Genomic DNA, 26513 nt, shown 5'->3' on the forward strand with positions numbered 1-26513 from the left:
GAGATACGGAGATACAATACTCAGATCCCTCTCCTTCGGTCACTCCTCTGTACCGGACCTACCCCTCACTGTTAGGCCCTCTGTTCCTCTCTTCCACTCCCCCTGTCCCCATGTGTTTTTGGACCTTCCCTTGGTCGTATTCTCGCGGGGCAGAAATCTCAGAGACCAACTGGTACACTCTGATTTACCACCCCAAGATATCCCTGAACAACGTCTATTTGCGCCCCTACTGGATGGAAACTACAAGTGTAATGGCTGTGCTCAATGCAATGGCACTTACAAATGTAGATCCTTCAAACACCCACAAACAGGGAAACAGATCCCAATCAAAGGTGTTATTACGTGTTCCACTAAGGCAGTTATTTATCTTATAACTTGTCCTTGTGGTAAAAACGATGTGGGTAAAACAAAGCTAAATTAAAAGTACGTATCTCAGAGCATTGTAGCACCATTAGGTGTAAAAACTTGACTTACCCAGTTGGGGCCCACTTTCTGGAAGAAAACCACTCGATTTCGTCTCTACGTTATATTGGCATCGAACATGTCACCCTCCCTAGGAGAGGGGGTGACCTTGATAATTTATTGTTAAAACGAGAGGCTGCCTGGATCTTTAATTTAAAGACCCTTGCTCCCTTTCGGTCTCAACATAGACTTTGATCTGAAGCTATTTGCTATTGTAAATGTTTGTAGGCTTATGTAGCCAAATTGTATCTATAATCGTACTCTGTCCATTTATGTTTTTTGTGTGCTATTTTAATATATGAGAATTAACCAATGATATCAGGCCACACCCGGCCATGATTACAGACACCTGTGTGTCTTTTAACACTATATAAACGAGTCATCTCACAGTGTTTGTGATCATACCCTGATGAAGACAGCTTGTCTGTGGAAACGTTGGACGTAACATTTTTGCATGTAGAGTGTGTGGCTCTCCTTTATTTTTTTAAGTGTTCCACTATGCTAGCCAGCACCTCGCCTAAATAGGTGTGTGTTTCTTTCGCCTCTAGATTACACTTGGAATCAAACCACATCCATGACAGACAGATGAAGGAACTCAAGGAAAAATAACCAGAAGTCAGACCAACATCACATTATTATTTTCAAAACCAAATAGCAACATTTGCAGACCAGGTCTCTCACTGGTGATCCCACTGAGATTACACAAATTGTTTAAACTTGTCTAATCTCAGTGAGATCACCTGTATACAGCAAGGATACAGCTGAGATTCTAATCTTTGGAGGAACTTGATTTGCTGAATCATTCTGGAGAAAGCCTATACATGGAATGTTTACTGTATGTGTATGGAATACATAACACTTTAATGTGCTTGAATGAGGCCTTAAAACTCCACAACAACAACATTAACAACAACAGTTAAATGTCACCTATATTAATTACTAATGGATAAACAATATCTACAGGCATTATTATATATCCAGATGAGGATGAACTGTATTCCGGTAAGGGCGTTATGTCGGTGAATGTGATAGCCTGTTGCATGTAGCTTTTTGTAAAGGCCAAGCAGCGGCTAACAATGGGTCCACACCTCTCTCTCTTTCTTTCTTTCTTTCTCTTCTTCTCTTTCTTTCTTTCTTTCTTTCTTTCTTTCTTTCTTTCTTTCTTTCTTTCTTTCTTTCTCCACCCCTCCCTGGGTGTTTGTGTTTGTCTCCTAGCTAGATGAGGTATTGCAGCCGGCCCAGTGCTATGCCAATTACCTCTTCATGGAGAGGGTGTCAGGTAGCTGATTGTGTCCACCTCAGGCACACTGACTCCTGGCTCCTATACCTACACATGTTTTCTTACTTATTTTCCCCCCGTTTCTTTACTTATTAGAAATGGTGTGTATGGCAGTGGTTTCGTTGTTTTGGTGAAGCAGGATTGTGTCTGTGTACTGTTGATTTAGTTCTATTCAGACCAGTAACAGACTGTATGTTCTTTGGAAGCACTATAGGCCAGGGGTATTCAACCGGGGGTCCGCGGCAGAGGTAATGCAGGGGGTCCGCCAAATATATATATATATATATACAGTACCAGTCAAAAGTTTGGACACACCAACTCATTCAACGTTTTTTCTTAATATTTGACTATTTTCTACATTGTAGAATAATAGTGAAGACATCAAAACTATGAAATAACACATGAATTCCTGTAGTAACCAAAAAAGTTTTAAACAAATCAAAATATATTTTATATGTTGATTACATCTCTTGCCATTTTAATTCACCTGATGATAAGACCAGACATGTAAAACATTTATTTTTTGCTAAAGTGTGATGGTGGGCCCTGGGTCGCCGCTTTGGGTGGGAGGAGGTCCCTGGGTCGCCGCTTTGGGTGGGAGGGGTCCCTGGGTCGCCGCTTTAGGTGGGAGGGGTCCCTGGGTCGCCGCTTTGGGCAAGAACAGATTGAAGACCCTGCAACAGGCTATAGTTCATATTTTATCAACATGCTTTTATTGCATAGAGTTATTCTCTAACTTTCCATTTCAATTTAGTGACTATTATTGTTCCTATGTAGTGACATGATAGCTGTTCTTAGTTATGCATTCTGACTAGGGTCCTTATCCTAAAACCGCTTTTATAACAGTCACAATACTGTGTAATATTATGCTATGTGGTTCAACGCTCTATATCATATACAGTACCAGTCAAACAGTTTGGACACACCTACTCATTCAAGGGTTTTTCTTAATTTGACTATTTTCTACATTTAGAATAATAGTGAAGATATCAAAACTATGGAATAACACATGGAATCATGTAGTAACCAAAAAAGTGTGAAACAAATCAAAATATATTTTATATTTGAGATTCTTCAAAGTAGCCACCCTTTGCCTTGATGACGGCTTTACACACTCTTTGCATTCTCTCAACCAGCTTCATGAGGTAGTCACCTGGAATGCATTTCAATTAACAGGTGTGCCTTGTTAAAAGTTAATTTGTCGAATTTCTTTCCTTCTTAATGCATTTGAGCCAATCAGTTGTGTTGTGACAAGGTAGCGGTGGTATACAGAAGATAGCCCTATTTCGTAAAAGACCAAGTCCATATTATGGCAAGAACAGCTCAAATAAGCAAAGAGAAATTACAGTCCATCATTACTTTAAGACATGAAGGTCAGTCAATCTGCAAAATTCCAAGAACTTTGAAAGTTTCTTCAACTGCAGTCGCAAAAACCATCAAGCACTATGATGAATCGGGCTCTCATGAGGACCACCACAGGAAAGGAAGACCCAGAGTTACCTCTGCAGCAGAGGATAAGTTCATTAGAGTTAACTGCACCACAGATTGCAGCCCAAATAAATGCTTTACAGTGTTCAAGAAACAGACACATCTCAACATCAACTGTTCAGAGGAGACTGCGTGAATCAGGCCTTCATGGTCAAATTTCTGCAAAGAAACCACTACTAAAGGACATCAAAAAGATGAAGAGACTTGCTTGGGCCAAGAAACACGAGCAATGGACATTAGACCGGTGGAAATCTGTCCTTTGGTCTGATGAGTCCAATTTTTTATTTTTGGTTCCAACAGCTGTGTCTTTGTGAGATGCAGCTACCACATTTTCTGCAGCGATATGCCATCCCATCTGGTTTGCGCTTAGTGGGACTATCAGTTGTTTTTCAACAGGACAATGACCCTAAACATACCTCCAGGCTGTGTAATCTAGCCTCCACAATCACCCGAACTCAACCCAATTGAGATGGTTGGGGATGGACCGCAGAGTGAAGGAAAAGCAGCCAAAAAGTGCTCAGTATATGTGAGAACTGGTTGAGAGAATTTCACAAATAAACTTTTAACAAGGCACACCTGTTAATTGAAATGCATTCCAGGTGACTACCTCATGAAGCTGGTTGAGAGAATGCCAAGAGTGTGCAAAGCTGTCATCAAGGCAAAGGGTGGCTACTTCGAAGAATTTATATAATATATATTTTGAATTGTTTAACACTTTTTTGGTTACTACATGATTCCATATGTGTTATTTCATTCTACAATGTAGAAAATAGTAAAAATAAAGAAAAATCCTTGAATGAGTAGGTGTTCTAAAACGTTTGACTGGTAATGTACATAATATCTTTATTATTAATCTTTCAGAGATAAGTCTGAATTACTCCAAGAGATTCATTGATTGACGCCACACAGTGTGGTAATGCAATAGGGTGTGTTTTATTGTTTGAACACAATGAATGCAATGGGAATATTCTCTGCCCTGCAATATGACCTGACGTATCATCCATATGACATGTAGGACTCCAGGCATGACTCCAGTGCACAGGAGGTTGGTCGCACATTAATTGGGGAGAATGGGCTCGTGGTAATGGCCGGAGAGGTATAGTTGGAATGGTATCAAATACATACAAACACATGGTTTCCAGGTGTTCGATGCCATTCCATTTGCTCCGTTCCGGACATTCTTATGAGCCGTCCTCCCCTCAGCAGCAGCCTGAGCTCCAGTGGTATTCTAGTATGTTCTCTATGCTCCTCTTTCACAGTGACCAACAAACAGCTATATGACCACTGTTACATAACATGCTTAACAACAACCCTATGGAGGCTTCCTACTTAGGGATACTTATGTTATTTCATGTATAAAAAGAAAAAAAAAAGACGTACTGTACAGCTCACAGACAAATGTATGATGTGGCACACATTTTCTCTTGTTTCTCTTGGGCCATAAAGGTAGACTTTACACAAAGGACATACATTGTAATGATTTCTCTCTGCTAAACAGTAGGATCAAAAATCACAGTTTCAGTCTGTTAGTAAAAAACATATGTTGGAGAAAAGACACAGCAGATATAGATAACGAAACATCAATGGCTAGCATTTGTAATTGAACACATTTAAGGACACATGTTTGACCCAAACAGCATAGATAGATGAAGATAGAATCAAAGGAGAGGGACTGAATAAAAACAATGACATTTCAGCTGATTTCTTGACAGACGGGACAGACGTTGATATAAGTAGATTACATGTTGTGTCTTTCCAGGGGTTTACCTGCAATACAAGATGCAGAACAGAGGGACAGATGAGGGACATAGCAGAGGGACAGAGCAGAGGGACAGATGAGGGACAGAGCAGAGGGACAGATGAGGGACAGAGCAGAGGGACAGATGAGGGACAGAGCAGAGGGACAGATGAGGGACAGATGAGGGACAGAGCAGAGGGACAGATGAGGGACAGAGCAGAGGGACAGATAAGGACAGAGCAGAGGGACAGATGAGGGACAGAGCAGAGGGACAGATGAGGGACAGAGCAGAGGGACAGAACAGAGGGACAGAACAGTGGGACAGATAAGGACAGAGCAGAGGGACAGAGTAGAGGGACAGAGCAGAGGGACAGAGCAGAGGGACAAAACAGAGGGACAGATAAGGACAGAGCAGAGGGACAGAGCAGAGGGACAGAACAGAAGGACAGAACAGAGGGACAGAACAGAGGGACAGAACAGAGGGACAGATAAGGACAGAGCAGAGGGACAGAGCAGAGGGACAGAACAGAGGGACAGAACAGAGGGACAGAACAGAGGGACAGATAAGGACAGAGCAGAGGGACAGAGCAGAGGGACAGAACAGAGGGACAGAACAGAGGGACAGATAAGGACAGAGCAGAGGGACAGAGCAGAGGGACAGAACAGAGGGACAGAACAGAGGGACAGAACAGAGGGACAGATAAGGACAGAGCAGAGGGACAGATGTATAACAGTAGAACTGGTGTTAATGTGTTAGCTGTCTATATGATGCTGTTGTTCAAGCCTCTTGTCTGTACGGAATGTCAGTCACTCTGCTGTCAAGGTTTCTTTCTGTTTCCCTGTTCTTCTTCTAAGTTTTTCATTACCACTGTCTAAACAGATGGATGATTTGATTACTGCCAGCCTTGATTAGATTGTGCCAGGCAGTGTTGGCAGGATTGAAATCAAAACCAAACCTTCATGTAAGTTGTGACATCTTCAGTTAAACAAATCTCACAAAAATCAGTTTTGGAATACTGACTTTGTGACCAGAATGATCCTATTTACACTTTGTAGTCAATTTTGACACTAGAATAAATGTTTCTGACTCCCAAGGCTCCCGAGGGTCCTGAGTGACGCAGCGGTCTAAGGCCCTGCCACTCCGTGCAAGAGGTGTCACTACAGTCCTTGGTTCGAATCCAGGCTGTATCACATCCGGCCATGATTGGGAGTCCCATGGCCCAGTGTCGTCGTTTTCCATCCAGGCCGTCATAGTAAATAAGAATTTGTTCTTAACTGACTTGCCTAGTTAAATAAAGGTTCAATGAAAAAAATATATATATATATCGATGCCACACAGGCCGTTTTCAACGAGAAGTTGGTGGTTCAGTTCAGTCACTCTTTAATGTAAGAGACCCTCGGTCCGGTTCCTCACAACACTCCTCATATTTCCAAACACGTTTTCCATCCAGGTCACAAACCATTTTCAGCTCCAACTCTTTGACATCTCTCTCATATCTCTATTACGTTCCTCCTTTCTCCTCTCCATGTTTAATGGACAGATATTCAGTACATCAGAGGATTCCCTACAGTAAACATGTAATTCATCTGTCTGTCCCAAGAGTACAGTACCCGTCTCACCTCTAAGAATGCTGTCTCACCTCTTCTAAGAATACTGTCTCACCTCTTCTAAGAATACTGTCTCACCTCTAAGAATACTGTCTCACTTCTAAGAATACTGTCTCACCTCTTCTAAGAATACTGTCTCACCTCTTCTAAGAATACTGTCTCACCTCTTCTAAGAAAACTGTCTCACCTCTAAGAATACTGTCTCACCTCTAAGAATACTGTCTCTCTTCTAAGAATACTGTCTCACCTCTAAGAATACTGTCTCACTTCTAAGAATACTGTCCCACCACTTCTAAGAATACTGTCTCACCTCTAAGAATGTTGTCTTACCTCTAAGAATGCTGTCTCACCTCTTCCAAGAATGTTGTCTCACTTCATCTAAGAATACTGTCTCACCTCTTCTAAGAATATTGTCTCACCTCTTCTAAGAATACTGTCACACCTCTAAGAATACTGTCTCACCTCAAAGAATACTGTCCCACCTCTAAGAATACTGTCCCACCTCTAAGAATACTGTCTCACCTTTAAGAATACTGTCTCACCTCTAAGAATACTGTCTCACCTCTAAGAATACTGTCTCACCTCTTCTAAGAATACTGTCTCACCTCTTCTAAGAATACTGTCTCACCTCTTCTAAGAATACTGTCTCACCTCTTCTAAGAATACTGTCTCACATCTAAGAATACTGTCTCACCTCTAAGAATACTGTCTCACCTCTAAGAATACTGTCTCACCTCTTCTAAGAAAACTGTCCCACCTCTAAGAATACTGTCTCACCTCAAAGAATACTGTCTCACCTCTTCTAAGAAAACTGTCCCACCTCTAAGAATGCTGTCTCACCTCTTCTAAGAATGCTGTCTCACCTCTTCTAAGAATACTGTCTCAAATCTAAGAATACTGTCTCACCTCTTCTAAGAATGCTGTCTCACCTCTTCTAAGAATGCTGTCTCACCTCTTCTAAGAATGCTGTCTCACCTCTTGTAAGAAAACTGTCTTACCTCTTCTAAGAATGCTGTCTCACCTCTTCTAAGAATACTGTCTCACCTCTTCTAAGAATACTGTCTCACCTCTTCTAAGAAAACTGTCTCACCTCTAAGAATACTGTCTCACCTCTAAGAATACTGTCTCACCTCTAAGAATACTGTCTCTCTTCTAAGAATACTGTCTCACCTCTAAGAATACTGTCTCACTTCTAAGAATACTGTCCCACCTCTTCTAAGAATACTCTCTCACCTCTAAGAATGTTGTCTTACCTCTAAGAATGCTGTCTCACCTCTTCCAAGAATGTTGTCTCACTTCATCTAAGAATACTGTCTCACCTCTTCTAAGAATATTGTCTCACCTCTTCTAAGAATACTGTCACACCTCTAAGAATACTGTCTCACCTCAAAGAATACTGTCCCACCTCTAATACTGTCCCACCTCTAAGAATACTGTCTCACCTTTAAGAATACTGTCTCACCTTTAAGAATACTGTCTCACCTCTAAGAATACTGTCTCACCTCTTCTAAGAATACTGTCTCACCTCTTCTAAGAATACTGTCTCACATCTAAGAATGCTGTCTCACCTCTTCTAAGAATACTGTCCCACCTCTAAGAATACTGTCTCACCTCTTCTAAGAAAACTGTCCCACCTCTAAGAATACTGTCTCACCTCTAAGAATACTGTCTCACCTCTTCTAAGAAAACTGTCCCACCTCTTCTAAGAATACTGTCTCAAATCTAAGAATACTGTCTCACCTCTTCTAACAATGCTGTCTCACCTCTTCTAACAATGCTGTCTCACCTCTTCTAAGAATACTGTCTCACCTCTTCTAAGAATACTGTCTCACCTCTTCTAAGAATACTGTCTCACCTCTAAGAATACTGTCTCACCTCTTCTAAGAATGCTGTCTCACCTCTTCTAAGAATGCTGTCTCACCTCCTCTAAGAATACGGTGTCACCTCTTGTAAGAAAACTGTCTTACCTCTTCTAAGAATGCTGTCTCACCTCTAAGAATACTGTCTCACCTCTAAGAATACTGTCTCACCTCTAAGAATACTGTCTCACCTCTAAGAATACTGTCTCACCTCTGAGAATACTGTCTCACCTCTTCTAAGAATGCTGTCTCACCTCTTCTAAGAATACTGTCTCACTTCTAAGAATACTGTCTCACTTCTAAGAATACTGTCTCACCTCTAAGAATACTGTCTCACCTCTTCTAAGAATGCTGTCTCACCTCTTCTATTAATGCTGTTTCACCTCTTCTAAGAATACTGTCTCACCTCTTCTAAGAATACTGTCTCACCTCTTCTAAGAATGCTGTCTCACCTCTTCTAAGAATACTGTTCCACCTCTTCTAAGTATACTGTCTCACCTCTAAGAATACTGTCTCACCTCTAAGAATACCGTCTCACCTTTAAGAATACTGTCTCACCTCTAAGAATACTGTCTCACGTCAAAGAATACCGTCTCACCTCTTCTAAGAATACTGTCTCACCTCTAAGAATACCGTCTCACCTTTAAGAATACTGTTGCACCCCTAAGAATACTGTCTCACCTCTTCTAAGAAAACTGTCTCACCTCTCCTAAGAATACTGTCTCACATCTAAGAATGCTGTCTCACCTCTGAGAATACTGTCTCACCTCTTCTAAGAATGCTGTCTCACCTCTTCTAAGAATACTGTCTCACCTCTTCTAAGAATACTGTCTCACCTCTTCTAAGAATGCTGTCTCACCTCTTCTAAGAATGCTGTCTCACCTCTTCTAAGAATACGGTCTCACCTCTTCTAAGAATACGGTCTCACCTCTTGTAAGAAAACTGTCTTACCTCTTCTAAGAATGCTGTCTCACCTCTTCTAAGAATACTGTCTCACCTCTAAGAATACTGTCTCACCTCTAAGAATACCGTCTCACCTTTAAGAATACTGTCTCACCTCTAAGAATACTGTCTCACGTCTAAGAATACCGTCTCACCTCTTCTAAGAATACTGTCTCACCTCTAAGAATACCGTCTCACCTTTAAGAATACTGTTGCACCTCTAAGAATACTGTCTCACCTCTTCTAAGAAAACTGTCTCACCTCTCCTAAGAATACTGTCTCACATCTAAGAATGCTGTCTCACCTCTGAGAATACTGTCTCACCTCTTCTAAGAATGCTGTCTCACCTCTTCTAAGAATACTGTCTCACCTCTTCTAAGAATACTGTCTCACCTCTTCTAAGAATGCTGTCTCACCTCTTCTAAGAATGCTGTCTCACCTCTTCTAAGAATACGGTCTCACCTCTTCTAAGAATACGGTCTCACCTCTTGTAAGAAAACTGTCTTACCTCTTCTAAGAATGCTGTCTCACCTCTTCTAAGAATACTGTCTCACCTCTTCTAAGAATACTGTCTCACCTCTTCTAAGAATACTGTCTCACCTCTAAGAATACTGTCTCACCTCTTCTAAGAATGCTGTCTCACCTCCTCTAAGAATACGGTCTCACCTCTTCTAAGAAAACTGTCTTACCTCTTCTAAGAATGCTGTCTCACCTCTTCTAAGAATACTGTCTCACCTCTTCTAAGAATACTGTCTCACCTCTAAGAATACTGTCTCACCTCTGAGAATACTGTCTCACCTCTTCTAAGAATGCTGTCTCACCTCTTCTAAGAATACTGTCTCACCTCTTCTAAGAATACGGTCTCACTTCTAAGAATACTGTCTCACCTCTAAGAATACTGTCTCACCTCTTCTAAGAATGCTGTCTCACCTCTTCTAAGAATACTGTCTCACCTCTTCTAAGAATACTGTCTCACATCTAAGAATGCTGTCTCACCTCTTCCTAGAATACTGTCTCACCTCTAAGAATACTGTCTCACCTCTTCTAAGAAAACTGTCCCACCTCTAAGAATGCTGTCTCACCTCTTCTAATAATGCTGTTTCACCTCTTCTAATAATGCTGTTTCACCTCTTCTAAGAATACTGTCTCACCTCTAAGAATGCTGTCTCACCTCTAAGAATGCTGTCTCACCTCTTCTAAGAATGCTGTCTCACCTCTTCTAAGAATGCTGTCTCACCTCTTCTGAGAATACTGTCTCACCTCTAAGAATACTGTCTCACCTCTAAGAATACTGTCTCACCTCTTCTAAGAAAACTGTCTCACCTCTTCTAAGAATACTGTCTCACATCTAAGAATGCTGTCTCACCTCTTCTAAGAATACTGTCCCACCTCTAAGAATACTGTCTCACCTCTTCTAAGAATGCTGTCTCACCTCTTCTAAGAATACTGTCTCACCTCTTCTAAGAATGCTGTCTCACCTCTTCTAAGAATGCTGTCTCACCTCTTCTAAGAATACTGTTCCACCTCTTCTAAGTATACTGTCTCACCTCTAAGAATACTGTCTCACCTCTAAGAATACCGTCTCACCTTTAAGAATACTGTCTCACCTCTAAGAATACTGTCTCACGTCCAAGAATACTGTCACACCTCTAAGAATACCGTCTCACCTTTAAGAATACTGTCTCACCTCTAAGAATACTGTCTCACCTCAAACAATACTGTCCCACCTCTAACAATACTGTCTCACCTCGAGGAATACTGCCTCACCTCGAGGAATACTGCCTCACCTCTAAGAATACCGTCTCACCTCTTCTAAGAATACTGTCTCACCTCTTCTAAGAATACTGTCACACCTCTAAGAATACTGTCTCACCTCTAAGAATACTGTCTCACCTCTAAGAATACTGTCTCACCTCTAAGAATACCGTCTCACCTCTTCTAAGAATACTGTCTCACCTCTAAGAATACTGTCTCACCTCTAAGAATACCGTCTCACCTCTTCTAAGAATACCGTCTCACCTCTTCTAAGAATACTGTCTCACCTCTAAGAATACTGTCTCACCTTTTCTAAGAATACTGTCTCACCTCTTCTAAGAATACTATCTCACCTCTTCTAAGAATACTGTCTCACCTCTTCTAAGAATGCCTGTCTGACCTGTCCTCTCAGTCTGTTGTTCCACTGGGACATTGACCTTTCTATACAAAGAGGTCTGATCTTAAAACATAATTAATTTGGTTGGTGCTTATATTTGTCCTATTTTCACACAAGTGTGTATTAAGATGCATTTGTGAATAGTAAATGTGTTTTTTTGCTTGTCCCAACTCTCCCTCAGACAGTTAGGTCACGGCTAACCATTATCAACGGCAACCCTGGAGCAATTAGGATTAAGTGCCTTGCTCAAGGTAACATGAACATATTTTTCACCTCAGGGATTTGAACTAGCAATCTTTCAGTTACTGGCCCAATGCTCTAACCGCTAGACTATCTGCAGCCTTTATTGTTGTTGACAACCTCATATAGACTGATGCAATTTATGGATGCTTATGAAGTTACGCGATACTCTTTATGACATGCGGTAACACAAAGGACAGGTCTTGTGTAAGCACCTTTCTTCTGGATCTTTCATAATTTGATATAGTAGATGACGATGTATGAAGTATGGCACAATGAACGTTTCAAAAGTTTACACATCAGAGTTTATGATCAGTTTTTAGTTTTTTATTATACAGTTGATGATTTTGTTATACACAATTTAAACTCACCTCTAATTGACACTTCTCTTTCCCCGATAGATCACTAGAAAGAAGAGAAATAATGGTGTTCAATATATACTCCAAAAATGAGGAGTTTCAACAAGGGTTCTTCTAAGATCCTCAAAGTTCTTTGAAGAACATTAGGGTTCTGGGCACTGAAAAATGCCCCAAAAAGGTACTTTGAAGAACCCCATAGGAGGTGGGGTTCATCGAGGAACCTCCTGCAAGAACCCACAAGAACTAACTGCCCAACTGAAAAATGTGGATTTGAATTTGAAAAACAGCTGGTGCAAGCATTTAACTGACCATTTTTAAGCTCTCCTCAATTTCAGGTAAGGTTTCTCCCTTGTATGATCTGAACTGGTATTGTTTTATCATGATACCGTCTATCTTTTCATATTTGTGCCAATGGCTGTGTTGTTGGGCACTTTCTCCCTTATAAAATTATTTACAAAAGAGAAAATGGACACAATTCAGTGGATGTCAATCAACAAAGAGGTAAGAATATGTTGAGGGCTTTAGCTGCATTGGACGCAGATGACTGAACTGCCCACTTATTTGTGTGTGTCTGCAGGTATTCTGACGAGGAGGCACACAAAGGTATGTACAATTGGTATTGGTTTGTCACATAATGTCATGCAGATCACACTAGGCTATCATCTCATTTATATTAATGGGTTCTCTAAAACCTTACAGGATTCAATCACAGCAGCCATCTTGCTCCTCACTGAGCTCTTCGATGAAGGTCCCAGAGGACTCTACATTATCGACAAGGTATGTGTATGAAAACTGTTGTCACATTTACCACAAAAACCAAGGAATGAAAGCTGTCATGTGCATGTTTTCTTAATCATCTGTATAATTATTATTTTTGTATTCACAGACTTCACCCTCCCTACACTGTAAAACCCTTCTGCCTATGGATACGAAGGATATCAACACATTAACACGCCAGAGGATATACTGATTGAACTTGGAGCTCTGCTGGGAGTTGACCTCATATTTAGATTTTTGAATTCTGCTTTGCCACAAATCATAATAAACACTGACAACTAAAATATTGTGTTATTGTTGTTATTGTTGTTATGTTATGCTGATTAATAATGGAACAAATGAACCCCAAAAGGTTATTCGAGGAACCATTAAAGGGGGTTCTTTGAAGAGGTTCCCCCACAGTTTCAATGTGAAGTACCCATAAAAGTTCTTCCAGGAGCCGTTTCTTTTTAGAGTGTATTGGGTAGGATATACAATGTCAGTCAAGTTGCCCGGTGAAGTTTACTATCGGACGCCAGACACTTACCCATTCCTACATTGCTTCCGGAGCAGGACACTGTAAGAGAATGAGAACAATGCCATTAGATAGAAACTAACTGTAGACATTCCCAGTTTGACCTATCTACCACAGAATATATTTATCTGCCTAACAAACCAACTAACTAGTAACAAACTAATCAACAAAACAACTAACCACCTAACGAACAACTAACTAACTAACTAACTAACTAACTAACTAATTAACTAACTAACTCCTCCTAAATAACTAACTAACTAACTCCTACTAACTAACTAACTAACTAACTAACTAACTAACTAACTAACTAACTAACTAACTAACTAACTAACTAACTATCTAACTAACTAACTAACTAACTAACTAACTCCTCCTAACTAACTAACTAACTAACTAACTAACTAACTAACTAACTAACTAACTAACTCCTCCTAAATAACTAACTAACTCCTCCTAACTAACTAACTAACTAACTAACTAACTAACTAACTAACTAACTAACTAACTAACTCCTAACTAACTAACTAACTAACTAACTCACTAACTCACTAACTAATGACAAACTACTAACAAACTACTAACTAACTAGCTATGAACTTCAAACTAACTAACTAACTAACTAACTAACTAACTAACTAACTAACTACTAGCTAACGAACTACACTTGAAGTCGGAAGTTTACATACACCTTAGCCAAATACATTTAAACTCTGTTTTTCACAATTCCTGACATTTAATCTGAGTAAAAATTCCCTGTTTTAGGACAGTTAGGATCACCACTTTATTTTAAGAATGTGAAATGTCCGAATAATGGTAGAGAGAATGATTTATTTCAGCTTTTATTTCTTTCATCACATTCGCAGTGGGTCAGAAGTTTACATACACTCAATTAGTATTTGGTAGCATTGCCTTTAAATTGTTTAACTTGGGGCAAACGTTTCGGGTAGCCTTCCACAAGCTTCCCACAATAAGTTGGGTGAATTTTGGCCCATTCCTCCTGACAGAGCTGGTGTAACTGAGTCAGGTTTGTAAGCCTCCTTGCTCGCACACACTTTTTGGGGCGGCAAGTAGCCTAGTGGTTAGAGTGTTGGACTAGTAACCGAAAGGTTGCAAGATCGAATCCCCGAGCTGACAAGGTAAAAATCTGTCGTTCTGCCCCTGAACAAGGCAGTTAACCCACTGTTCCTAGGCCATCATTAAAGATAACAATTTGTTCTTAACTGACTTGCCTAATTAAATAAAGGTAAACAACAAAAAAAAGCACGCTTTTTCAGTTCTGCCCACAAATGTTCTATGGGATTGAGGTCAGGATGTTGTGATGGCCACTCCAATATCTTGACTTTGTTGTCCTTAAGCCATTTTGCCACAACTTTGTAAGTATGCTTGGGGTCATTGTCCATTTGGAAGACCCATTTGCGACCAAGCTCTAACTTCCTGATTGGTGTCTTGAGATGTTGCTTCAATATATCCACATAATTCTCCCTCCTCATGATGCCATCTATTTTGTGAAGTGCACCAGTCCCTCTTGCAGCAAAGCACCCCCACAACATGATGCTACCACCCCCGTGCTTCACGGTTGGGATGGTGTTCTTTGGCTTGCAATCCTCCCCCTTTTTCCTCCAAACATAACGATGGTCATTATGGCCAAACAGTTCTATTTTTGTTTCATCAGACCAGAGGACATCTCTCCAAAAATGTGCAGTTGCAGTTGCAAACCGTAGTCTGGCTTTTTTATGGCGGTTTTGGAGCAGGGGCTTCTTCCTTGCTGAGCGGCCTTTCAGGTTATGTCGATATAGAACTCGTTTTACTGTGGATATAGATACTTTTGTACCTGTTTCCTCCAGCATCTTCACAAGGTCCTTTGCTGTTGTTCTGGGATTGATTTGCACTTTTCTCACCAAAGTACGTTCATCTCTAGGAGACAGAATGCGTCTCCTTCCTGAGCGGTATGACGGCTGTGTGGTCCCATGGTGTTTATACTTGCGTACTATTGTTTGTATAGATGAACGTGGTACCTTCAGGCGTTTGGAAATTGCTCCCAAGGATGAACCAGACTTGTGGTGGTCTACAATTTTTTTCTGAGGTCTTGGCTGATTTCTTTTGATTTTCCCATGATGTCAAGCAAAGATGCACTGAGTTTGAACTTAGGCCTTGAAATACATCCACAGGTACACCTCCAAATCACTCAAATTATGTCAATTAGCCTATCAGAAGCTTCTAAAGCCATGACATAATTTTCTGGAATTTTCCAAGCTGTTTATAGGCACAGTCAACTTAGTGTATGTAAACTTCTGACCCACTGGAATTGTGATACAGTGACTTATAAGTGAAATAATCTGTCTGTAAACAATTGTTGTCAAAATTACTCGTGTCATGCACGAAGTAGATGTCCTAACCGACTTGCCAAAACTATAGTTTGTTAATAAGAAATTTGTGGAGTGGTTGAAAAACGAGTTTTAATGTCTCCAACCTATCTGTATGTAATCTTCCGACTTCAACTTTACTAATAACCAACTACTAACTACTGCTAACTAACTACTAACAAACTACTAACTAGCTACCTACTAACTAGCTATGAACTACTAACTAACCATCTAACCAACTAACTAACTAAGTAACTACACACACACACACTCACCAGAGTAGATCCTGCCGGGACAGAATGTGACTTTGCTCCCATCCTGATTGACAGGTGCCACCACCATGGTGTAGACGTCCCCACACATGACCTTGGCCACGTCACAGGAGCTGCTGAGGGGCGGGGGGATGCAGGTGTGGTTGGTGCCTGTCCCAATCAGGTCCACCGTGTGGTTCTGGGGCCCCGAGGAGTGCCAGTACACCCTCAGAGTTTTGTTGGCCATCCGGTAGAGCTTGACACTCGATGGACAACAGGCACCTGGGAGCGAGAGAGGAGGAAAGATTGAAGATTTACATGACGTGGTCTTGAATGGACAGGATGCAAATTGGGGGGAAATATTGGTGTTTGTTTGTGATTCTTTAGCAGTTTGTTGAGTGTACAAGAATATTCTGTGCGTTCATGCATGTATGTGTGTGTGGGTGTGTTTGCAGTATATCTACCTTTGACTAGCTGTGTGTGTGTGTGTGTGTGTGTGTGTGTGTGTGTGTGTGTGTGTGTGTGTGTGTGTGTGTGTGTGTGTGTGTGTGTGTGTGTGTGTGTGTAGCCTATGCATACTCACTGGATGAGAACCCATGATAGCTGCATTCTGCCTTGTGGCCTGTCCTGCTGATGGCCTCAAGGCTCACGCTATAGTTGGTCCCGCAGGTGATGCATCCCATCAGGCAGTGTGTGTCCATGGTGTGGCACTTGGCGTGTCCCCGAGATGATGTCAGCGCCGTGACATAGGAGCGTGCCCCTGTAGCGGGGGACCAGGTGACGTTGGTCATGGCCTGGGTCACCTGGTCTACTGTCAGGGTGTGGGGGCAGCAGGGACCTGGCGAGGGAACAGAACAGAACAGATTCTTAGATATCTGGCTAAAACTAGTGCACTGCATAGGCAATACAGTGTCAAATGAGACTGCCCGAGAGTTATCTGTATTGTCTGTATATCTATGGTCTGTATAATCTATGGTCTGTATATCTATGGTTTATATATCTACGGTATGTATATCTATGGTCTGTATATCTATGGTCTATATATCTATGGTATGTATATCTATGGTCTGTACATCTATGGTCTATATATCTATGGTATGTATATCTATGGTTTGTACATCTATGGTCTATATATCTATGGTATGTATATCTATGGTCTGTACATCTATGGTTCAAATGACACCCTATTCCCATACTGCACAAATAGGATATCGTTTTAGATTTGCCCTAACAACCACATACACTCTGTCATACAGGCTTTCCCGCACCTGTTTCCAGGGGCACGCTATAGCTGGACAGGCTTGGCCCCACTGCTGTCCTGGCATACGCTGTGACATCATAGGTGGCTCCGCAGGGCAGCTGTGTGAGCTGGCAAGAGGTGGAGAGTGATTGACAGGTGTGTGTGTCATTAAGGCCCACGGCTGTGACAGTGTAGGTGGTGTTGGGAGTGTTGGGGGCCGTGTACAAGACACTGACACTCGAGGATGAGTTGGTCTGAGATACACTCAGGATCTTTGGAGAACAGGGAGCTAGAGGAGAGACGAGGGGTTAATGGACTGGTTACTTGATTAATTTGTTGATTGGTTAGTTGATTAATTTGTTGTTTGGCTAAAGCTTATCCTTATCTTGTACACAGGAGTTGGTGGTACCTTCATTGGGGAGGACAGGCTCGTGGTAATGGCTGGAGCAGAATTTGTGGAATGGTATCAAATACATCAAACACATGGATTCCATGTGTTTGATCAATCAATCAATCAAATGTATTTATAAAGCCCTTTCTACAGTACATCAGCCAATGTCATAAAGTGCTATATAGAAACCCAGTCTAAACCCCCAAACAGCAAGCAACGCAGATGTACAGTCATGGCCAAAAGTTTTGAGAATGACACACATATTAATTTCCACAAAGTTTGCTGCTTCAGTGTCTTTAGATATTTTTGTCAGATGTTATTTTGGAATACTGAAGTATAATTACAAGCATTTCATAAGTGTTAAAGGCTTTTACTGACAATTACATGAAGTTGATGCAAAGAGTCAATATTTGCAGTGTTGACCCTTCTTTTTCAAGACCTCTGCAATCCGCCCTAGCATGCTGTCAATTAACTTCTGGGCCACATCCTGACTGATGGCAGCCCATTCTTGCATAGTCAATGCTTGGTTTGTCAGAATTTGTGGGGTTTTGTTTGTCCACCCACCTCTTGAGGATTGACCACAAGTTCTCAATGGGATTAAGGTCTGGGGAGTTTCCTGGCCATGGACCCAAAATATCAATGTTTTGTTCCCCGAGCCACTTAGTTATCACTTTTGCCTTATGGCAAGGTGCTCCATCATGCTGGAAAAGGCATTGTTCGTCACCAAACTGTTCCTGGATGGTTGGGAGAAGTTGCTGTCGGAGGATGTGTTGGTACCATTCTTTATTCATGGCTGTGTTCTTAGGCAAATTTGTGAGTGAGCCCACTCACTTGGCTGAGAAGCAACCCCACACATGAATGGTCTCAGGATGCTTTACTGTTGGCATGACACAGGACTGATGGTAGCTCTCACCTTGTCTTCTCCGGACAAGCTTTTTTCCAGATGTCCCAAACAATCGGAAAGGGGATTCATCAGAGAAAATGACTTTACCCCAGTCCTCAGCAGTCCAATCCCTGTACCTTTTGCAGAATATCAGTCTGTCCCTGATGATTTTCCTGGAGAGAAGTGGCTTCTTTGCTGCCCTTCTTGACACCAGGCCATCCTCCAAAAGTCTTCGCCTCACTGTGCGTGCAGATGCACTCACACCTGCCTGCTGCCATTCCTGAGCAAGCTCTGTACTGATGGTGCCCCGATCCCGCAGCTGAATCAACTTTAGGAGACGGTCCTGGCGCTTGCTGGACTTTCTTGGGTGCCCTGAAGCCTTCTTCACAACAATTGAACCGCTCTCCTTGAAGTTCTTGATGATCCGATAAATGGTTGATTTAGGTGCGATCTTACTGGCAGCAACATCCTTGCCTGTGAAGCCCTTTTTGTGCAAAGCAATGATGACGGCACGTGTTTCCTTGCAGGTAATCATGATTGACAGAGGAAGAACAATGATTCCAAGCACCACCCTCCTTTTGAAGCTTCCAGTCTGTTATTCGAACTCAATCAGCATGACAGAGTGATCTCCAGCCTTGTCAGCCTTGTCAACACTCACACCTGTGTCACATGTCAGCTGTGACACATGTCACCTGTGTCACATGTCAGCTGGTCCTTTTGTGGCAGGGCTGAAATGCAGGGAAATGTTTTTGGGGGATTCAGTTCATTTGCATGGCAAAGAGGGACTTTGCAATTAATTGTAATTCATCTGATCACTCTTCATAACATTCTGGAGTATATGCAAATTGCCATCATACAAACTGAGGCAGCAGACTTAGTGAAAATAAATATTTGTGTCATTCTCAAAACTTTTGGCCACGACTATAGAAGCACGGTGGCTAGGAAAAACTCCCTAGAAAGGCAGGAACCTAGGAAGAAACCTAGGTTCCATTCCATTCGCTCCGTTCCAGCCATTATTATGAGCCGTCCTCCCCTCAGCAGCCTCTACTGGTCTTGTAATGGTAAAGTGAGATCCCATGTAGAACAAAGACAGTAAAGTTGAGGAAGAGCTGATCTCATTCTTAAAATAAAATGTTTTCTATGTAATTTAAAGTGAATACACCATTGCACTGTTTGTTACCTATTGTATTGATGTGTGTTTTACCTGTCTCATGTGTGTGAGGTTTGCAGGTGCGGTTGCAGCCTCGTATTTCGCTGCATGGTGTCACCACCACACTGTACTGTGTGTTACAGCGTAAGTCGGACAGAGCACACACAGGTGCCGTGTCCTTACAGTGGATGACATCATCAATCTCCTCCGCCGTCGTCTCGTATAGCTCCGCCCCCCGCACCGACGACCACATGATCTCCAGGGTCTCCGTCGACACCAGTGCTATGGTAACGTCCTCTGGGCAACAGGGAACTAGGGAGGAAGAGAAGAGAGATGAGTGACTTGACAAAGCTGTGTGTGTGTGTGTGTGGACAGTATAATAACTCTTACTGGTGGTATAATTGAACACATCTCCCGGTGGACTGGAGCCAGCCTGGTTGTAGGTGAACATGGTGATGAGGTAGGTGTAGCCACACATGCAGTAGAAGTGACAGGTGGTGTCAGTGGTGTTACAGCGCTCCTCAGACCCGTCGTCTCTCTTGACAAAAGCGATGTAGTACTCCACCAGGGGCATCTCAGTCCACGACACCCAGCAGCTACCCGCCTGGTGCTCATCTACCCAGATTTGCTCCACAGGGCATGGGACTGACAGAGAGACACAAGAGCGATATTCATATAACTCCAGGCAGGACTCTACATTATAGACCTTATACCATAGTAATAAAATACACTATTATTACATATGTGTGACGAGAGAGTCAAGAGATTACATTACCTTATACCATAGTAATAACACTGGAAGTATTGCAAGTGCATGTAAATACACTATTATTACATATGTGTGCCCGAGAGAAACAAGAGAGATTAGGATAACATTACATTACCTTACATCATAGTAATAATATTGGGGAGGTCAGCTTACATTGACCTCCTACCTTTGTAATAACACCGGAAACACTCATGTTAGTATGGCTACAGTGTAGTGTTGTAAGTACTGCCCTCCCAGACATCTACAGAACCTTGTGTCACAGGAAGATCATGAAGGACTTCAGCCACCCGAGCCATGCTGAAGACAGTACAGGTGCATCAAAACTGGGACAGAGAGACTGAGAAACAGCTTCTATCTCCAGGCCATTAGACTGTTGAACAGTCACCACTAGCCAGCCTTCGCCCTGTACAGTGTGCTGAACCTTAGTCACTGTTACTAGCTGGTTACCACCCGGTACTCTACCCTGAACCTTAGTCACTGTTCTAGCTGGTTACCACCCGGTACTCTACCCTGAACCTTAGTCACTGTTCTAGCTGGCTACCACCCAATACTCTACCCTGAACCTTAGTCACTGTTCTAGCTGGCTACCACCCGGTACTCTACCCTGAACCTTAGTCACTGTTCTAGCTGGCTACCACCCGGTACTCTACCCTGAACCTTAGTCACTGTTCTAGCTGGTTACCACCCGATACTCTACCCTGAACCTTAGTCACTGTTCTAGCTGGCTACCACCCGGTACTCTACCCTGAACCTTAGTCACTGTTACTAGCTGGTTACCACCAGGTACTCTACCCTGAACCTTAGAGACTGCTGCCCTATGTATATAGAGTCATTGAACACTGGTCACTTTAATAATGTTTACATACTGTTTTACTTACTTTATATACATATACTGTATTCTACTGTAGTCATGGCTCATCCTATATTATGATGTTTTTTTATTTTCTGGATTATGTGTGTATTATTTTTATTGCTATGTTTTACTGCACGGTTGGAGCTAGCAACACAAGCATTTCGCTGCACCAGCGATAACATCTGCAAATCTGTATACTCGACCAATACATTTTTATTTGATTAATTTATTTGATTTTGGGGTTAGGGGTCAGAGCCAGAGCCAGAGGTAAGAGGTCAAGGGTCAGGGGGTATACCTACATGTGATGAATTCCTCAGGGTCAGAGGGGTTGCTGGTTCCAGCGCTGTTTTCGGCAGTAACAGTCACACTGTGGTTCTGCCCGCAGCTCAGTGGGCTGATCATACAGAACCTCTCTGAGGCAGAGCAGTTCTGACCAGTAGAAGTCCTTGCCAAGTAGACGTCTGCCCCATGCACCATCTGCCAGTAGACTGCCAAACCCCCAGACCTAGTCTGGGTCAAAAACACCTCGATGGCCTCAGGGCTGAGAGGACCTAGTGGGGGGACAGATACATTTATTCAAAGAACGACACAAAAAAATATATTTACTGATATGAACATGAGATGAACATATTCACATAGACACACTCATACATCTAGATGGAATATAAAGTCATACCTGGGTTCTAATGAACTGTGCCAACATCTAGTGGACAGGCTATGACGGAAAATTGTACCAGCACCATAGCAGACACCTCCCACCAAGTGACTCTTCCAGGCTTTGACAATTTCAAAGACTGATGTTATTTGCTGATTATGTGTTACATTGTGTCTATTGTTCAGTATTGTGTCTTTAGATACAAAGCATAAATAACTTTTCCCTTTCTGGCATCTTGCCAGGTCTCTCTCTCTCCTGAGAGGTTTTAATACAAGCTAATATTATTAACCAAACACCTAGTTGCCATGCTTACGGGTGATCTGACACACAGTGAGGTCGTCTCCGGGGCGACCTTCCAGGTCCCAGGCCATGCCCTTGATGCAGTAGGTGGTACCGGGCTCCAGGTCATCAAAGGTCATGAATGGGTCGCTGGTGTTGAGTTTGAGGCGAGAGTTGGAGCCCTCCTTGATGATGCAGAGGGTGTAGAGGACCGTGTGGTTGACCGGGGACCAGGTCACCAGGATGGTGTCATTTCTGGGAGAGGTGGAGTTTAGCTGTGGGGCCACCACCACTGAAGAGGGGGAAGGGAGAAAAAAGGTAGATTAATAAACTAATAGATGTGATGAAAGGAGGCAGAGAGAGAGAGAGAGAGAGAGAGAGAGAGAGAGAGAGAGAGAGAGAGAGAGAGAGAGCGAGAGAGAGAGAGAGAGAGAGAGAGAGAGAGAGAGAGAAAGCGAGAGAGAGAGAGAGAGAGCGAGAGAGAGAGAGAGAGAGAGAGAGAGAGAGAGAGAAAGCGAGAGAGAGAGAGAGAGAGAGAGAGAGAGAGAGAAAGCGAGAGAGAAAGAGAGAGAGGATACTATCCAGGAAGGAAACAAACCTGTTCCAGGCAAAGATAAAAGAAGAGAGAATACACTGAAATAGTTCAAACCTGGCCAAACAGAGAGTCATCTTTTTTGTTTGCTAGTGAAATAGAATCCATTTTCCTGTCCTTATGATACGTCCAGTTCTCCTTGGGGAGAGGAGAACCTAGTTCTCATGGTTTCCCTTTTCATATTCTGATATGTTTTAAGGCTTAAATGGGGAGATACAGTTTCCGCACAAGGCACCCACTATGACAATAGAGCTGTGAAACTGCACTCCATTATGGAGATAGCAGCCCTTTGTCTCTCAGACACTATGGAGAGGTAGCATTTCAGTCATGATACAGTCATTACCATATTAAGTAAACAACTTTTAATTTCAGTTGAAGAGTGAGTGAAAGTTGAGGGATAGACTTATTGTCTGTGATCGATTCTTTTTGTGGCTTGGATCAGATAGACACTAATTATCATTTTACGTTCTAATTATTGTAACAAACTTAAGTTTATTTTAATAAACCTAGACAGGTGTATGTATCTAAACAGGTGTATGTAAACAGGTGTATAAACCTAGACAGGTGTATGTATCTAAACAGGTGTGTGTGAACAGGTGTATAAACCTGGACAGGTGTATGTATCTAAACAGGTGTGTGTGAACAGGTGTATAAACCTGGACAGGTGTATGTAAACATGTGTATAAACCTAGATAGGTGTATGTATTTAAACAGGTGTATGTGAACAGGTGTATAAACCTAGACAGGTGTATGTATCTAAACAGGTGTATGTGAACAGGTGTATAAACCTAGACAGGTGTATGTATCTAAACAGGTGTGTGTGAACAGGTGTATAAACCTGGACAGGTGTATGTATCTAAACAGGTGTATGTGAAAAGGTGTATAAACCTGGACAGGTGTATGTATCTAAACCATCTACCCGTTCTGATCTGGACGGGTGCTGAGGGCTGGCTGCGTCCCGCGCTGTTGACAGACATGACACTGAGGGTGTAGTCTGTGTACGGCTGCAGCTGCAGCACGGTGCCCGGGGAGCTGGTCACCGCGGTCTCTGAGAAGAAGTCTCCCACCTCAGACTCAGCTCGCAGAATGTAGCCGCTCGCCCCCATCACCTCACTGAACTCCACAGTGATGCTGTCGCTCTGCTTGGAGTAGGCCTGCTTAATGGTAGGTACCTCGGGGGCTGGTGGTCAGAGCAGAGCAGAACAGAGCATCATCACACACAGGGATATAGACATCATCATCATGATCATCATCATCATCATCATAATCATCATGATCATCATCATAATCATCATAATTATCATTATCATCATCATAATCATCATAATTATCAGCATCATCATCATCATAATTAACATTATCATCATCATCACAATCATCACAATTAACATTATCATCATCATAATCATCATAATTATCAGCATCATCATAATTATCAGCATCATCATGAACATCATAATTATCATTATCATCATAATTATCATTACCATCATCATCATCATAATTATCATCATCATCATAATCATCATAATTATCATTATCATCATAATCATCATAATTATCATCATCATCATCATAATTATCATCATCATCATAATTATCATTATCATAATAACCATCATAATTATCATCATCATCATCATCATCATAATAATTATCATCATCATCATAATTATCATTATCATCATAATCATCATAATTATCATCATCATCATCATAATTATCATCATCATCATCATCTTCTTATTATTCAAATACCTTATTCAAAGCATTGAGAGAATAGCAGGCCTACAATGCGTTATACATAATTCATAATATGTCCATTACGCACACACATGGCCATTATGCATGCATACATACATGAGCTCCCGTCCAACTCTGCACTGCTCAGGACGTTGCCCGCTTTGTCAATGGCCTCGACCCGCATGGTGTACATCGTGTTGGCGGAGAGAGAGTTAACAGAGCCCATGACGGAGTTCCCGCTAAACTGGGCGAATGCGGACGGTCGAGGAGAGTTCTTTGGTGTGGCGGTGATTTTGTAGGAGCTGGCGCCAGAGTAACGACTCCATCGCACCGTCATACTTTTTGTGGACACTTGGAACACGGATAATGTTATGTCTGCAACGTTGTGAAAGAACAGAAATCATTAAATACATTTTAGGCTCATTATTTGCATGTACTTTATAATGGTGTAATAACAGTGAAATAAAAGAGAATGTTAATGTGTGCGTCTCTCAAACAATTATGTGGGAAAGTTTGTTTTAAAAAGTTAACAAAGGGTTGTTTGAATACCTTTTTGCGCTCCACATATCTGAAAACCAAACATAAACATGAACGCTAACGGAAACCATTTCAACGGTAGCGGTGGTATTTCATATTTTATCCCTAGAAGGAACATTATACCCCTGGCCTGTATAATATTCTCCCTGCATGACAGGCCGCGAGGCAGCACATTTTTTTCTTCACTCAACACAGATTTCAGGACTGGTCAGTGAGCTCAGGGCTTTTTTCTCCTCAATGAATGAATGTGTCCATTGAGCCAAGGTTGGGCATACACTTGTTGAAAGCAGTGTTACTCAAAAGAGCCTGTGTATTTATTTCCCAAACGTCTCCCTCTGTCTCTATGCATTTCTAGAATCATACAACGTGCATGTTTTCAGATAGTTACAATGACACAGCAGAATAACAATATCATATACAACTGCAATAATCAACACTAAGATTGTTTAAGCAACACATTATTTGTAGGTCTAATTAGTAAAGATCTGTTCTTACCTCAGATAAACTGATTAAAAGCAAAAGCTGTAACACTTTCAAATCTGTTGCTCCCATTCTTCCTGGAGAGCCTCTGCCTTGAGGCTAAAGATGTATAGTAGGCTAATGCTATTTCTGATTATGACTGCAGGGTAGTGTCAGGGGCTTAACTTTGATGGTTTTCGTTTTTTAGGGGGAATGAAATGACAATTCTTGTATTGTTTTCAGCAAATACAAAAGATTGAGCCCTCCCACTGCCAGGGTGCCAACAGGCCTATCAGAGAAGGAGGAGGAAAGATAGCCTACTCAATTGTAGTACTGGATGTACACAGGTGCACTATTACACTGTGCCCCATTAAAAAGCTACTGTCATTAGTCAACAATAGCAGTTGAGTAAATGTATGTATAATGGCTTAGCTATAGTGTTACAGTCATAGGCCAGGTGTGTTCATGTGTGCTATCTGTGTACTGCATGCTGTATGTTGGTGAGTTAAATATCCAGTTGTATAATGGCAAAATGATGCTTGCATGGCTCTGCATTACAGTGGATAACGTCCTGTTGTGCTGGAGATACAACACCTGACTGTACACTCTGAGAAAAAGGATTCCAAAAGGGTTCTTTAGCTGTCCCCATAGGAGAACCCTTTTTGGTTCCAGGTAGAACACCTTTTTGGTCGAGGTAAATCCCTTTTGGGCTCCATATAGAACTCTCTGTGGAAAGGGTTCTACATGAATCCCCAAAAAGTGTTCTACGTGGGAACCCAAAAGGGTTCTACGTGGAACCAAAAGGGGTTCTACCTGGAACCAAAATGGGTTCTTCCTGGAACCAAAAGGGATTCTTCTAAGGGTTTTCCTATGGAGACCGCCGAAGAACCTTTTAGGTTCTAAATAGCACCTTGTTTTTCTAAGAGT

General features: G+C 41.9%; 1 protein-coding gene across 1 annotated transcript; it reads right to left on the reverse strand.

The window, feature by feature from the left end:
* Positions 1-4143: 4143 nt before the first annotated feature.
* Positions 4144-24961, reverse strand: LOC106569662 (fibronectin type III domain-containing protein 7). Its single transcript, XM_082961396.1, has 12 exons — positions 24708-24961; positions 23767-24027; positions 22290-22547; positions 21621-21890; positions 20090-20344; positions 19754-20011; positions 17304-17564; positions 16619-16873; positions 16060-16317; positions 13431-13460; positions 12140-12173; positions 4144-4996 (listed from the first exon to the last, which is right to left on the reverse strand). The coding sequence occupies exons 1-11, from the start codon at positions 24925-24927 to the stop codon at positions 12142-12144; spliced, it is 2358 nt and encodes a 785-aa protein (XP_082817522.1). The 5' UTR covers positions 24928-24961; the 3' UTR covers positions 4144-4996; positions 12140-12141.
* Positions 24962-26513: the final 1552 nt, after the last annotated feature.

The sequence above is a fragment of the Salmo salar genome, chromosome 14 (assembly GCF_965601325.2).
Source record: "Salmo salar chromosome 14, fSalSal1, whole genome shotgun sequence".
NCBI lineage: Eukaryota > Metazoa > Chordata > Actinopteri > Salmoniformes > Salmonidae > Salmo > Salmo salar.